This window comes from Hyaena hyaena, unplaced genomic scaffold (assembly GCF_003009895.1).
Source record: "Hyaena hyaena isolate Hyena2069 unplaced genomic scaffold, ASM300989v1 scaffold_123, whole genome shotgun sequence".
NCBI lineage: Eukaryota > Metazoa > Chordata > Mammalia > Carnivora > Hyaenidae > Hyaena > Hyaena hyaena.
Genome location: NW_024080756.1, coordinates 2,669,554 through 2,685,268, shown reverse-complemented (window position 1 = coordinate 2,685,268; position 15,715 = coordinate 2,669,554). Strand labels below are relative to the sequence as shown.

General features: G+C 41.4%; 1 protein-coding gene across 8 annotated transcripts in view; it reads right to left on the bottom strand.

Annotated features, from left to right (window-relative positions):
* Positions 1-14,853, bottom strand: part of ARMC2 (armadillo repeat containing 2) — a 135,299-nt gene extending 120,446 nt beyond the window's left edge. For 5 of the 8 annotated variants that reach the window (XM_039237431.1, XM_039237428.1, XM_039237426.1 and 2 more), the window contains exons 1-3: positions 14,636-14,853; positions 7,009-7,269; positions 6,474-6,546 (exon numbers count right to left, since the gene is read on the bottom strand). In XM_039237431.1, the coding sequence (XP_039093362.1) occupies positions 6,474-6,546; positions 7,009-7,226 (291 nt within the window). In that variant the 5' untranslated portion in view covers positions 7,227-7,269; positions 14,636-14,853. Of the gene's footprint in view, positions 1-6,473; positions 6,547-7,008; positions 7,270-14,450; positions 14,584-14,635 lie in introns of those variants that run through there. The other 3 variants (XM_039237430.1, XM_039237429.1, XM_039237434.1) reach the window with 3 other exon arrangements.
* Between the last annotated feature and the right edge of the window lie 862 nt (positions 14,854-15,715).

The window sequence follows — 15,715 nt, the reverse complement described above, 5'->3', positions numbered from 1 at the left end:
TCTTTAAGGGAAAACTACTAATCAAGTCATCAATTTCTATCCTGCCAGGTTCTACAAAATGTTCTTCCACTTTGTAAAGCAATTGACCTTTATGAAGCAAAACAGTAAAAGGAAATTTTTTCTTATAAGATTCACTTCATTTTAGAATTCAGAACACATTGTAAGTTGAAATTTTCACTTGAGAACCTCACCTCTGTCATTTTGTGTGTCACGACACTAACCAGTGACTTGAATATAATCAAGGACACTGGAAAAGTCAGATCTACTGGGAAAGTCAGATTTTAAGATCTGTTCTGGGTGATAAAACTGCTAGAGTTTGTTGAAGAATGAAAGATTTTTCACAGAATAACCCAATCGAAAAAGACAAAATTCCTAAAACATTTAAGGAATCTGCCTGGCCTGCCTGGACTTTTATCCCACTATCATGGGCCTTGACCAATTTTTGGCATGGCTCCTCTAGACCACCAAACAGAAAGGGGCAGGGTCTCTCATATTCTACAGGAAGGGGAGTCTGCCACATCCCAAATCAGAAAAGTGCTATGATTTAATCTGCAGAGCAACAAAACACACATATGAACACACACACACACACACACACACACACACACACACACACTAAAACACCTCTTAGAAGTCAGAAAGCAAATATTAAAAATTCCTGGAAGTGAAGAAGGATGTTTTTGCCCCCTCTGCTTCAACAGAAGCATCCATCTTTTCCTCTTGGACACTGGTGCTTCCAGTTCTCGAGCCTTCACATTCAGATGGGGACTCACACCACCAGCCACCTGCTACCCTCTCCCCCACAGTTTTTCAGGCCCTTAGGCTTGGACTGGAATTAGGCCTTTGGCTTTCCTGGGCCTCCAGCTTGCAGATGGCAGACCGAGGGGGACCTTCCAGGTCTCCTACTCATGTGAACCAATCCCTCAAAATAAATCTCTCTCTCTCTCTCTCTCTCTCTCTCTCCCTCCCTCTCCCTCTCTCTCTCTCTCTCTGTATCTAGCTAGCTAACTATCTCTCTATACATCCATCCATCCATCTACCTATCTAAATATCTATCTATCTGTCTATCTATCTATCTATCTATCTACTTGTTCTTTTTCTCTGGAAAACTCTGAGTCTTGATACAATTGTATATCAATTATACCTCAGTAAAGCTGTTAAAACAATTCCTGAAAGCCAAAATCTTTGGATGTGGTAACTGCATGTGCATCTCTATTACTATGATTTTCTCCACAGGTACACGTGGCTCCTCTGTCACTCTCAGCATGTGATTCACTGCTGTGATGCTCCCATTCAGAAACAGTGACAGAAAGAACATTGCTTTGACATTCTCATTCTGCTTTTTCTTACCCTGGATTTCCCCTATCCCCAAGGTATATATGGGATTCCAAGTCCCTTTCTTTTAAAAATACACCACATAGTTTTCCTTGTCAAATGCTTGGAGCATGGTTCCTATAAAATATTTTTAAAATAGCTCAAATTAATCTATGCTGTGACACATCAAGACAGTAGTCACCCTGGGGAGGCAGTTTCTGGGGTGCTAGTAATGATCTATTTTTTCTTTTTGAATGCTGGTTACAGAGCATGGTGAGTTTGTGTAAATTTATCAAGCTGTACTCTTATGATCTGTCTTTTCAGTATGGCAATGAAAAGTTTAATAAAAATTCTTGGGGATTAAACAACTAGACTTTGTAAGTTTGGGAAACACACAGAGAATTCAGTTCTGACAATAATAATGATGAAAGGTAAAACTTCCTATTTATGCACAGGGCCACATCTTCTTTCCTCCTTTATACAATCCAAAGTAAGAGAGCAGCTGTTTCTGTGTAAATATGAATCTGACACCAGTGAGCCAGGGTAGCAGAATGAAGACAGCAATAACAGCCACCACCCAGCCGCCCCACATTTTGGAGCTGTGGTGGGAAGGTGGGGCACTGCCACGAAAGAAAACAGAGGTACCAGGGCATACTGATACAGCAAGTAGGTATACGTGTTTCCTTCCTGTCTTAATAGGATTATAGGTGCTAATGGGCAGTCAAGGCCTGGTGGTCAGGAGCCAAGGTGCCCCTGAGTGGAGCCAGTCCACCGCCTGCTGGAGGGTGGGCAGTGGGAGGAGCACAGGTCAGATCTGGGGGGTAGAAGCAGGGAGAGGGGAAACATATAAGTTCAAAGAGGTAGAGGTGATTTGTTAAATGTAGGAGCTGGAATGGGTTGCTTTCTTGGTCCCTCTTCCTCAAATGACTGCTAGTCAAGGCATCATTAAAAGCCAAGCTAGCCTGAGAAAGTAACCTAGAGCCAGAAAGTGCTGAGGTTCAGTTGGTTAGGTCTTCACAGATTCTTTCCACAAGTGAGCCCCTTAACTATGAGCTACCCCAGCCCCAGCCTCCAGCTGCCTCTTTTTCCCCACTTCTTCCTCCTCCACTCCTACCTCCCCACCTTTGCCAGGGCAGTGGTCCCTGGATGAGAGGTCCTCTCAAAGGTGAGATGGAAAAGAGGAAAGAAGGTGGCGGGGCAAGTAGTATAAGCTCACTTTCAGGATTTTTTGTTTGGAGGCTCCAAACTTTAATTACAGTTTAAAATGAAATCTACTTAAAACCCTTACAGTCCTCCATAACAAAAAGATTTTAAACTGAAAGAGTTACTTTATGTGCCATGGGGATTTTGGGGTCTACTTTTACTTTGTACACAGTGCCTAACCATTCTGTAGTAAAGAAATATTGCTATAACAACTCTAGAGGCAAATGTCTACGTTATCTTTGCCTAACATCTAATCCTGCAGTCCAAAGACTGTACCAGTGCGACAATGACCAGGTTAACTTTACAACTAGAGATTTTTAGAAAAGAATAGGCCTAAATTGAGTGAATCACCCAAAACTACAGAATGTTAAAAACAATTCATAGGGGTTCAATGACAGAATCATAACATAGAGAGCCACTTTACAACAATGTGGACCCACTGGGCTGCCAAACAGGGGCCCCTTGTTGTCGCTGGCCCAGAACCCACAGTTTCCAAGACTGTAAGCGTAAGGAATTACACGTAAATAATGGCTGGCAAAAGTATTTACTGCATATTGGTTCATGCTTACCATTTTGGAACCTTATTTTTGCCAGCTGCAATATAAGAACCAGCATAATCTTCCTCAAAGAGGCATTGTGATGAGTAGTTTGAGAATATAAGATACATTTTGAGACAGCTGAGACCATCTAGACATGGACCGTGCATTAAATGATACTACCAAGTAATGTTAATGTTCTGAGCTGTGATGATAATATGGTGGTGATGTAGGAGACTGTCCTTGTTCACAAGACTTGCAAATTAAATGTATGGATGAAGTCTTAAAAGAACTGCAACTAACTTTCAAATAGTTCACCCAAAGGCCCACAAATAGTTCATCAAAAGCAAATACACACACAAATATGCACACATATATAGTCAAAAATCGAGAAACAGGGGCACCTGGGTGGCTCAGTCGGTTAAGCCTCCAACTCTTGATTTCAGCTCAGGTCATGATCTGAAGGTTCATGAGTTTGAGCCTGACACTGGTCTCTGTGCTGATAGCACAGAGGCTGCTCTCTCTCTCCCTTTCTCTGCCTCTCCCCTACTCATACGCTCTCAAAAATAAATAAATAAAACTTTTTTAAAAGGTTGAAAAGCAGCTTGACTAACACCCCAAATCCATGAAAGTCTAAGGGATTAGTATCAGCAGATACTTGTGCAGCAGAGCTATAGGGGGAGGTGACTGAAATAAGGAGGACTAGCTGAAAAATCTGTGTGACCCCTTCCCTCCCAGCTCCATGAAGTCAGGCCACATGGATGGGAGCTCTGTTCTGTAGAGAAGGTAAAACAGAAGGTCTCTGAATCAGGCTAACCATGCAGAGTTGACTCTCAGGATACTTATTATAAATATAGATATTAACCAAATATTTACCTATTGAATGGTAGGCATTCCTACCTTCTTCCTCCAGCTGGTTCTTGTAAGTTAGCAACCAGCCTTTATTCTCTAAGCAAGAGCTTGTAAGATACTTCTGAGATACTTCCAATTAGCTAGCCACAAGAGAATCCCTAAGGATATCACCACTGGGGCTTTCATAAACAACACAGCCCAGCCAGACTTCCCTGATGTGAGTAGGTATCACCTATCAGTTGATCAACCTATTCCACAGTCTTCTACTTCCAAATGAGAGCAGCCAAACAAGCAGCATGAGCTATCAGAGGAGAGCCTTTGATATGAAAAACAGAGACTAAAATAAACATAAAAATGCAACAGAGACACAGAGGAAAAACTACATAAAGACACAGGGAGAAGATGTCCGTCTATAAGCCAAGGAGAAAGACCTCAGTAGAAATAAGCTCTTGGATCTTGGACTTCTAATCTTCAGAACTGTGAGAAAATAAATGTCTGCTGTTTAAGGTGCATGTATGCATGCATGCACACACACCAAGATTTTAAAGGGGGAAGGAAACAATTCAAAAATCAAAATTATCACTAATATACTCAGACAAGATGCTACAACCATGAAACACAAGAATACTATATATAAGAAAAGATAACTGGAGTGCCTAGGTAGCTCAGTCAGTTAAACTTCCAACTTCAGCTCAGGTCATGATCTCACGTTTCATGAGTTTGAGCCCGCACTGAGCTCCGTGCTAATAACTCACAGCCTGGAGCCTGCTTCAGTTTCTCAGTATTCCTCTCTCTCTGACCCTCCCCTACTCAAACTCTGTCTCTGTCTCTCAAAAGTGAATAAACACTAAAAAAAAATTAATGAAAAAGAAAGATAACTTAGAGCAGAGTAAAAGCTTTTGGAAAATTAAAAATAATTAAATAATTTAAAAATATGATAGCAGAAATGAAGAGAGCTCAACAAAAGGATTAGAAGAGGGGCGCCTGGGCGGCTTAGTCGGTTAAGCATCCGACTTTCGCTTAGGTCATGATCTCGCGGTTCGTGGGTTCGAGCCCCGCGTCGGGCTCTGTGCTGACTGCCAGCTCAGAGCCTGGAGCCTGTTTCGGAGTCTGTGACTCCCCCTCTCTCTAACCCTCCCCTGCTCACGCTGTCTCTCTCTCTCTCTCTCCTGGAAATAAATAAATAAATAAATAAATAAATAAATAAATAAATAAAATAAAAAAAAATAAAAAAAGGATTAGAAGATAAAGACTCATCTAGAAAAAGATAGGAAATGAAAATTTAAGAAAAGAAAAGAAAATTGAAGTAGTAGTCCAGGGAATCCTATATTGGAATAATAAATTCCAGAAAGAGCAAACAGAACAAAAAAAGAGGGGAAGACACACCAAAATAATTTGAGGATATTTCCCAGAGTTGAAGGACATAAGATTCCATTGAGAATGCCCATGATGATGGACGGACTAATACAAAGGTCCATTATTGTGGAATCTCAAGATACTAAACAAAGAGAAAAATCCTACAAACTTCTAGAGAGAAAAAAACAGTAATCAAGGTCTCAAATAATGTACTTCCCGCAAACCCTTTCTCTAGAAGCTACTAGAGGAAGTATTCCAAAAGGAAATCAAGAAAGAGAAAAACCTGAGATACAGGAAACAGTAAAGCTATCACAAGAAGGAGAAGCTAGTTGTGTGCCAGATACTCAGGCACTCATGTACCTGAATATATGAAGGAGATTTAGATCCTTGGGGGAAGAGTTTGGGATTAAAATGGTAATAATACCAAACTAAAAAAGCAAGGCAATTATTAATACCAGGGAAAACAAAAAGTGATGCGGGGAAATAGAAGTGATCATCAATAGTTCAAGGCTCAGTTGTAAACAGGGTTTATATAATCACAGAGAAAAGAGATCTAACCAAAATTATGATATATCTGTATTGAGAGTAGCAGTGGGGACAGAAAAGATGAATGTGTTGTGAGGATGTGTGGGAGGACAGACAAGAGTTAAATCTTCATCTTCCTTAGTGAGAAGTCATTAGATAATTCTCCAATCTCATAAGCCAGGGAAGAGCAAGACACTGTTATTTAAAACTTTGGCTGTAAATACCAAAAGAATGTGCCAAAAGAGTTTAAAATGAGAACAACTGGGAAGGGTAGAATGAAGCGTAAGAGGGCAGGAGACCACTGGATTGTTCTGGGTAACAAATCTTTGACACTTTATGTACACTTATATATGATTTATTTGTGTACCTAACTATTAAAAATAATATATGTGTGTAACTTTAAAAACAAACAAAAAATTGTGAAAAACAAAAAAATGTTGTAAAACTTTCTGTTTCTTAGGTCACTGTATATTTCTAAGTTCTTTTTATTATCAAACTACAAGTAAATAACAGTGTTTCATTAGACATAAAAACATATTTGAAAAAACACAAAAGAAATTGCTTTCATATTAAATTATTAGTATACTGAGGTCTATGTGATCCTTTTCTTAGCATATTTAGGTACTGATTCCAAGTAGTTTGGGCCAATTCCATTTCACAGCACTTATCGTAATATAAAGTACTCACAAGCTCTAGTGGACTGAGACGAGCACTGGAGATGGGCCTGGAATCAGATGACTCAAAACTGGATGCATGGAGGCTAGCAGAGGAGACAGAACAGAAATATTAGTTTGTGAAGAATCATTTACTTCTAGTATATGTTAGTTAACTCCACCCTCAAAACAAGTAAAAGCATTTAATGCATAAGCCTTAAAAAAGCAATTTAAAAAAAATCATAGTACTTAGATCATTTTATTAATAAATCTTTTTGTAAATTTTAAGGGGATTAAAAATTACCAAATAATGAAGAGAAGAAATGTATACATTGATTTTTTAAAAAGCTTTACAGAGTTGCTATGACAACCACTATTTACCATTTCAAACCAAAGCAACTTTTTGGACAGGAGGTCTGGACTTAATCTTTAGGAATCTTGAATAGATACAAGAGGTACAATTAGCAGACATCCAACTTTAGAAAGGAACTATCCATAACTAGAATTAAGGGAAAATGTCATCTGGTGGCTAATATATCCGAGTGTACAGGCAAGAGAAATGTCATTACCTGAAGGAGGAAGGAGGTCTATTTTCTGGTGTTCTTGAAGACGTAGGCCCAAATAGTTTTCTTTGGTCTTCCTGTGGTGTAAATGGTCGTTGGGTCCTAACTGTTCTTAATGCATTTCGTGCTTCACTTATGATCTCTGCACTGGTCTTCTGCTTGGACATGGAAGGTCGATAAAATGGATCCAGCTTTTCTAACTTTTTATCACTTGGAGATAGCATCTTTCCTTTTAAAGTAAAATGTTCTTCAAGTAGACACCACACTCTGCAAACATATGGTACAAAATATTAACTGTTTTCATCCAGGACTTTAGAAAGGAGTGCTTAAACCCATCCATACATGCTTAAGCCATTCCTCAATAATAATTAAACTAGAAAAAGTCACAAATATTTTTTAATTAAAAATCTACCAGGCAGTTACAGTTAGAAGATCAGGGTGGAAGAAAAGCTTTTAAAAATACAGGTTGATGTGCACAGTTATACCTGCGGGAATATATTTACTCGAGGGAAAGGATGCTCAGGGAAAAGAGCCAGGATGAAAGCTAAACCTGGAGAGAAAGAGACTAGGGAGAGAAAATCATCTCATATTCTTTAATCTGTTAAAAAAAAAAAAAAAAAACCACACTGGGGGAGTTTCTGTTAAAATTTTAACTCAAGTTTCCTCCCCCCACCCCCCCCGCCCCCACTGTCCTCCACATGAACTGTTAGTATAAGGTTAGATTTAGGCAGATGGGTCCTATCTCTAAGCTATATTTGCTTTCATAAATGTAGTTTGTAAACTCAGGGAAAAATTCCACCCCATTTGCCCATAATGTATTTGAATGAATTGATTCAAGTCACCTTTAATTTGAGATAGTGTCCTAGATGAATAAATGCTAAATATCAATGCTAAATATCCTTTCCCAGGCTCACTCTCTCAGTTAAGGAGTTAAAGTCATGCATAAGGGCACTGAGAATGCAGACCCTTCTGTTTTTTTGGGTTTTTTTTTAGTAAGCTCTATACCCAGCATAGAGCCCAACACGGGGCTTGAACCCAAGACCCTGAGATCAAGACCTGAGCTGAGATTAAGAGTTGGATGCTTGGGGTGCCTGGGTGGCTCAGTCAGTTAAGCATCTGACTTCGGCTCAGGTCATGATCTCACAGCTCATGGGTTTGAGCCCTGGGTCAGGCTCTGTGCTAACAACTCAGAGCTTGGAGCCTGCTTCAGATTCTGTGAGTTGGATGCTTAACTGAGCCACCCAGGCACCCTGAGAATGCAGATCCTTCTTAAATGCTGGTATGTCCCCATGGTTGCCTCTTTAACATGGCAGGACACCTCTAAAGCTCTAAACTTTAAAATAGTCAGGATTTTAAATACTTAATTCTAACTAGTATATGGCAATAGGTGTTCATTAAAAATAAAAACAACAGGGGCGGGGCGCCTGGGTGGCTTAGTCGGTTAAGCGTCCGACTTTCGCTTAGGTCATGATCTCGCGGTTTGCGGGTTCGAGCCCCGCGTCGGGCTCTGTGCTGACTGCCTGCTCGGAGCCTGGAGCCTGTTTCTGTCTGTGACTCCCTCTCTCTCTGACCCTCCCCTGCTCACGCTATCTCTCTCTCCTAGAAATAAAATAAAAACATTAAAAAAAAAATAAAAATAAAAATAAAAACAACAGTAACAACTCAGATCTCCTGAAAATGTTCTATCTGTAAAGGAGATTATTCCTGGAAATTATTCCTATATTTCAGTGCCCAATTTTAGAATAACTTCTGCAAAAAAGAAAAAAAATTTTGTGACATATGCCCAAGGAAACTAAAAAGACTTCATTTCCATAAGTAGAGTCAACAGATGATTCCTTAGACAAGTAAAGAGGATTTACTATCTTGTGATTGTATACATTAAATTGTTATATAACAACATACAACAAGAACATGTGGTTTGTTCTACTCAGGCCCTACCCTAAAAGTTTTTGAGGAAAAGAGCATGATGAAAACCACAAACAATATGCTAGTCCTTTCATATGGAAAGGCCCAGTGAGGTAAAACGGTACAAAATTACCAGATAAGCAGTCCTATTCTAGGAATTTTTGATCTAGGAGCTTGAATTTAAGCAAGGTCTCCAAAATAGTGTACATTAATATAACTAACAAAAACTATGACAAGCCAGGGGCACCTGGGTGGCTCAGTCGGTTGAGCATCCAACTCTTGATTTTGGCTCAGGTCATGATCCCAGGGTCATGTGATTAAGCCCCCATGGGGCTCTGTGCTGACAGCACAGATCCTGCTTGGGATTCTCACTCTCTCTCACTCTGCCCCTCTCCTGCTCATTTTCTCTCTCTCTCAAAAAAAAAAAAAAAAAAACCATAAAAAACTGACAGGCCAATTACATTTTACTTCTAATGCTTCTGATATGACTGGCTGTTTACTTTTAAAATATTCAATGCTAATTATTAAAAACATGTATGAAGCATTTTTTAAATTTTTTAATGTTTATTTTCTTTTTTTTTTTTAACATTTATTCATTTTTGAAAGAAAGAGTGTGAGTGGGGGAGAGGCAAAGAGAGAGAGAAAAAAAGACAGAATCTGAAGCAGGCTCCAGGGTCTGGGCTGTCAGCACAGAGCCTGATGCAGGGCTTGAACCCATGAGCAGTGAGATCATGACCTGAGCTGAAGTTGGTCGCTTAACCGACTGAGCCACCCAGGCGCTCCTAAAGTGTTTTTTATATAGCCATATACACAGGCTTCCCCTGCTATCCAAAAGTAGAGTATTCCTATGAAAACTCTGGTAAGCCGAAATGGTGTAAAGTGTATGGTATCCCCCACTTTCTGCCACTTTGCTTTTACAAAAGACCTACATGAATAACCTGTTTTCACTCACTAGTAGAAATCTGAAAAGGATTTTTGCTTTTACAAAGAAAGCCCTAATGCAGGTCTTGCATAAAAGCAAAGTGATATAATATGAACCTTCCTAACATGGGGGCATACCTGTATTCTTTCTGGGTGTGTAATAATATAAATTCAGTCCCATCACATCTAATTCAAGTGCCATATCAGTTTTGTTTGCCTGTTTGTTTTTAAAAGGCCCACTGCAGTAAGAAAGTATACCACTTAGTGAGAAGAAGTTCTATATAACAGGTTTGCCCCAGAGCCCAAACCAGGTTTGTGATTCCTTTGGCCCCACAGACCACTAATAAGTCTAGCAATGTCAAAGGTGATCTGGCAAACTTAGTAAAGATTAGAGAAAGTGCTTTGGATGAGGGATAATGGACCACTGTTCCTGACTTAGGTTCTGTATTTTAGGTTTCATGGAAAAATATATTCTCTCATGGAGTAATGAAGCAGGAATATTTACTCAGGGCAAATGCTAACAATTTTGTACTTTATTTGGGCATTCAGGAATTTAGACTGATCAAACATTGGAGAAAATAATAGAGATAATGGGCTTAAAAATCATTTTGTTCATAAACTTTTACTACAAATTCTAACACAACTTTTTCTCTCCCTCTCTCTTCCAAACCTTAACAGTTACTTCTGCGAAGCGGTTTCAATACTGTAAGATCTGCACAGTTAATCTATTGTTATTATCATATCAATGTTAATATGTCATTAAATCAAACATGGAAATGTTCAGTGATATAAGGGAACTGAGTTACAAGTGTATTTTGGGGGGGTGGGGAAGGATTTTTTTCTTTATATTTGTAAAATTACAAATTCTTATCATAGAGGATTTTTGCCAGCTTAATCACTCAGAGCTTGAAAGCTTGTCTGTTTATAGTAAAGTACACCTGAGCTAGAAGACAATAGTATCACAGAAATTTTAACTTTATAAAAATTCTCCTAACAACTGGACCAAATCCACTTGGACCAAATCCATTCAGCTAGTATGGATTAACTGTTTCCTATGTACAAAGTCCTCTGCTTGGATCTCTGGGAATACAGGAATAAATACTGTCCTCACTCTCAGCCAAGAAGGACCACTAATGCTAGTTAAACATTTACTTTAATACCAAGCACTGTGCCAAACAGTTTTGAGTTCATCATCTCAGTTAATCCCTACAGCAGTTTTGCACGGGGTGGAGTCTTAGCCAATAGTACAAAAGCTATGACATGTGCCCAGAGATGCTATTCGAACTATTACTCACGAGATGGGGTGGGAGGAGCAGGGCACCCAGAGGCCCTGGGGCTACAGCTATTTATGCACCAATATAGAGACATGCCAATATTTTCACAATGGGAACAGCTTTCTTGGAGTGTACCAGCTAAATGTCAGTCCTACTCACAAATAATTTTCATACAAGGTAGAGACTGATGGGGGTGGTGAAAAAATTGAGATAACTCCCATGTGATTACAAAAAAAAGAAGGGATTTCTGATTGGGAGAAAGGTGTCAGGGAGACTTCCTGGAGGAGCCGGTCCTTGCTTGAGCTGGGTTCTGACAAATGCTGAATTTGAAGCATGAGGCAATGGCTGATATTAGGGCTGCAGTCGAGAAGGAATTTCCAGGAAAGTCAATGAGTGAGCCAAGGCAGAGTGCCAAGAACATATGGGGTGTGTGCTGGACAAGAATGAGTTCTGGAAATATAGACTGGAGTTGGACCAGCGAGTTGGAACAGCAGGTCAAGAAAATAAATAAAAGCTGGTGAGCAAGTTCATTAATAGATTTTGAGGCATGATGTGATCTGGCAGGGGTGGGCAGAATGGAAAGGAGGGAAAAGACTAGAAGGGGCAAAATCAGGGAGTTCTTATGTAATCAGCCAACTAACTCTTAGAGGTCCTCAAGGAAGCATTCCTGGGCATGCCTCTCCCCCTCCTCCAGCCTCAGTTAGGTGTTCCTCCTCCATATTCTGCAAGGTCGCTTGTTGGCCTTTGTCAGTACACCCTCCCACTGTGCCCCTGGTGCTGCCTTGCCAGACTCTGAGCCACAGTTCTTTATGTGAGGCATGGCTGAAGGTCAACACTCCTAGAATTGCTAGACTCCATTTTCAATTTAGATCTGAGCTAAGAAATATCCAGATGAAGGCAATATGGTTTCTTTCATTGGACACATTTGTTACAGAGGATTAGAAAGGCATACGGGACTTTATTTCAAATGGCGTCTGATTCTTGATGCCATGTGGTGATGTGAGGTCAAATTTTGTCCCCTTTTCCTTTCTTGCCTTCCCTTCAAGTTGCCTGGCATGGAGTGAGACTTGATAAACGGTGTGATCGGTGAAGGAGGGATGAAATCCTGAGTAAAGGAGTAAGGCAAAACAGAGGTCAGAAGAGGGGCGCCTGGGTGGCTTAGTCGGTTAAGCGTCCGACTTTCGCTTAGGTCATGATCTCACGGTTCATGGGTTCGAGCCCCGCGTCGGGCTCTGTGCTGACTGCCAGCTCAGAGCCTGGAGCCTGTTTCAGTCTGTGACTCCCTCTCTTTCTGACCCTCCCCTGCTCACGCTGTCTCTCTCTCTCTCTCCTAGAAATAAATTAAAAAAAAAACAAACAGAGGTCAGAAGAGGTGAGAACACGTGAGGGGCAATAAGAAGAAAAGAACCAACAGGATTTGGCATCTGGGAGGACAAGGAGGGGCCAGAGGTGACACTTGAGGTAAACCAAGCGGGGTGGCGTCAGAGGGCAAGGGGATCTTTTAAAAAAGAAAACAGGAAAAGTAGACTTTTTGAAGGGAAAGAAGAAAAAGGCTGAATTCTGTCTTGCATCACTGTCCTGAGTTCATGATGTCCACAGGACCTCTCGAGGATGCACACCACCAACAGCAGGAAACTTGAAACTGGAGACCTTCATTTTCTAACAAAATATTTCTTACTTGTTGGGGGAACATTTCAGAGTCATCAATTGTAAAAATTTGTACCTAATTATAAAGACCTGTCTTTACCTTTGCTGCCAATAGTCACCTGAACTAGAACCTTCTTGCTAAATGCAGCACTGTACTATCAAGATGTCTGCGGCAAGAGAAAGGCTGACCATCTCCACCCACATCTCCACACCACAGATCGTCCTCAATTTATAAAAGAGTTACATTCTGAAAAACCCATCGTAAGTTGAAAATGTCATTAAGTTAAAAATTCATTCAATACCCCTAACCTACTGAACATCATAGTAGCACAGCCTAAACTAAACATGCTCAGAATACTTACATTAGCCCACAGTTGGATAAAATCACCTAACACAAAGGCTATTATAGAATGAGTATTGAAGGGCTTGTGTAATTTATTGCATACCATGCTGAAAGTAAAAACCAGAATGGTGGTATGTGTACAGAATGGTTTTAAGTGTATCAGTCATTTACCCTTATGAGTTCATGGCTGACCGGAGGGCTACCACTGGCTGCCACTACCCAGCATCACCAGAGAGCATCTCAGAGCATAGTGCCAGCCCAAGACAAGATCAAAATTCAAAGTATGGTTTCTACTGAATATATGTTGCTTTCACACCATTGTAAAGTTGAAATTTTTTAAGTTGAACCATTGTGAGTCAGGGCCATCTGTACTCAAGGCCCTTTCCATGATTTTGAAATACTGTTCTGTTAATATGAGCACCCAAAGGGGGAGTGGTTAAAGTGCAGTGCTGGTACAGGGGACTCAAATAATCTCTGGCAATTCACAGCTAGGTGACCTTGGCAAGGATTGTAATGTCTCTAAGCTTTGGTTTCCTCATCTGTAAAATGAGGATGGTAATAATAATTGTTTCCTAGGCTTGTTCTGATAATTAAATAACATAATTCATGTAAAGTTCTTTAGCGTGGTGCCTGGCCCTTAAGAAGAAATTAACTACTACCCAGGCAATATGTCATAAAAGGATACAATAAGAATTCTCCCATGATTAAAATAAACTGCATTTAAAATAAGAAATTGCAAAATGAAAGGGAATGACGTTTCTTCAGTGTTTCCATAAATTTCATAAGTTACAGTTTAAATGGGGGATTTTTAATGAAAGGTGAGAATTTTTATTAGGTATTTTATTGAATATCAGGTATGCGAAATCAACAACTAATCAGTTTTATAGATTCACGAAACAGGATACAAACAGAGTGCTACTTGCTTTTCCACTAAGTTAAAACAATTCTAGGATGGAAAATCTGCTGTGATAGTCCTGGGAATTGATAATAAAGGGCATTATATGTACATACGATATAGTCAAATGTATATTGTTACAGGTACGTTTATCTATCTATTTATTTATTGGGGCTCTCCCTATCTGTTGCCTAAAAGGGTCCAGCAGGTACAATCTGTGTGACGGTGGCAAGGTCGCTGTCTGTCTAGACAAAGCTCCTTGGTTTACCACTCTGTCATTCAACAAATATTTCCAAGCTTCTGTTAAGCGCCATGCACTTAGCTAAACGTGCAGTGTACAGAAGAAATAAGGACAGCCGCGGCCCGACCCCGAGAGCATGCACAGGGCCTCTCTCCCCCATCTGGGAGCAGAAAGGCGGACTAGAGCAGGCGGTCTCCGGTGAACCCGCGAGGGGCACCTCACCTCCCGTGTGGACAGCAGCTTCCCCACTCCCGGCAATGCCCCCTCCTCCATGGGTTCAGGCCAGGACACAACGTAGCAGCGTGGTCGCCCTACCTGCCAGCCCAACCTCCCCTGCCAGCCCTCTAGCCCGCCGGCTCCGCTGGGCCTGCCAGCGTCTCCATGGTAACCGTACACAAACTACCTACCCGGGGCGCCGGGGCCGCCTGCCTGCAGTGCCAGGTCGCTGCTGGGCGGGCGGAACGGGACAGGAAATGAACTGGGAGGGGGCGCAGGGAAGGGGGCTTCCGGCCAGCCCAAAGCCCCTGTGATTGGCGCTGGTGACAGTAACAGCTGCGGAGGTTCAGCTCATCCTTGAGCTTTCCCCAGGCGGCGGTCGCCGAGGAGCCGGCAGGGTGAGGCGGGGCGGGGCTGCGTGGGGTGGGGCGGGGCCCGGAGAGGCGAGACGGAGGTCTCCCGGCGTCGCTTCGCCACTGGGCCTGCGCGGGTCACCCACAATTCCCCCTCCCCTTCGCCCCCCGCGCATGCGTAGAAGTGCTGAGGCGCTGACGGGCCGGCGGCTTGGCGGGAGGTTCCTGGGTGAGTGCTGCGAGCGGAGAGTGTGCTTGCTGTATCCTCCGGCCAAACGGGTGGGGAGGAGTTAACCTTTTAAATTAGCAACTTACGGAACCACATTTGTGGAGCTTCTATGAGATCTCAGCACCTCTATTAAATAACAGTATGCAGGACGGCAGCTTAGTGCTTTAGGGTTAAGAGTCGGGGTTTACTGCTTCAAGTTGCAGGGCTGTATAGACTCGAACTAGTTGCTTAACCTCTCAGTTTCTTCATTTGTAAAATGGAAGGAATTAGGAGTACGTAGCCAGCTCTTGTGAGTGTGGCGAAGACTGAATGAGAAAATAGATATAAAGCGCTATATACATGGCAATGAATGAATGTTGAACTGTTAGCTTTTTTTAAGCCCTCGCATGGGTGCAGCGCTTTAATGTTTACAAAGGGTATTTTACTATATATTCTCTTTTTAAGCATCCCTACCACTCTGACATCCCCATTCACAGGAGACAAAATAGGGTTCTGAGGTGTAGTGAGTGACAGTGATAGATTCGAGTCCAGGCTTCATATAGGCCTTTTTTGTTCTTACTGCGCCATCGCTGTTGATTGGCAAAAAGTACCCCATTTATGTTTCTGGCTTAAATTCCGTTCTCTCCTATTTAGACTATTCAGCAACACTTTACAGTGTTAAATGCAAGTGAGACCATCATCACTCTCCA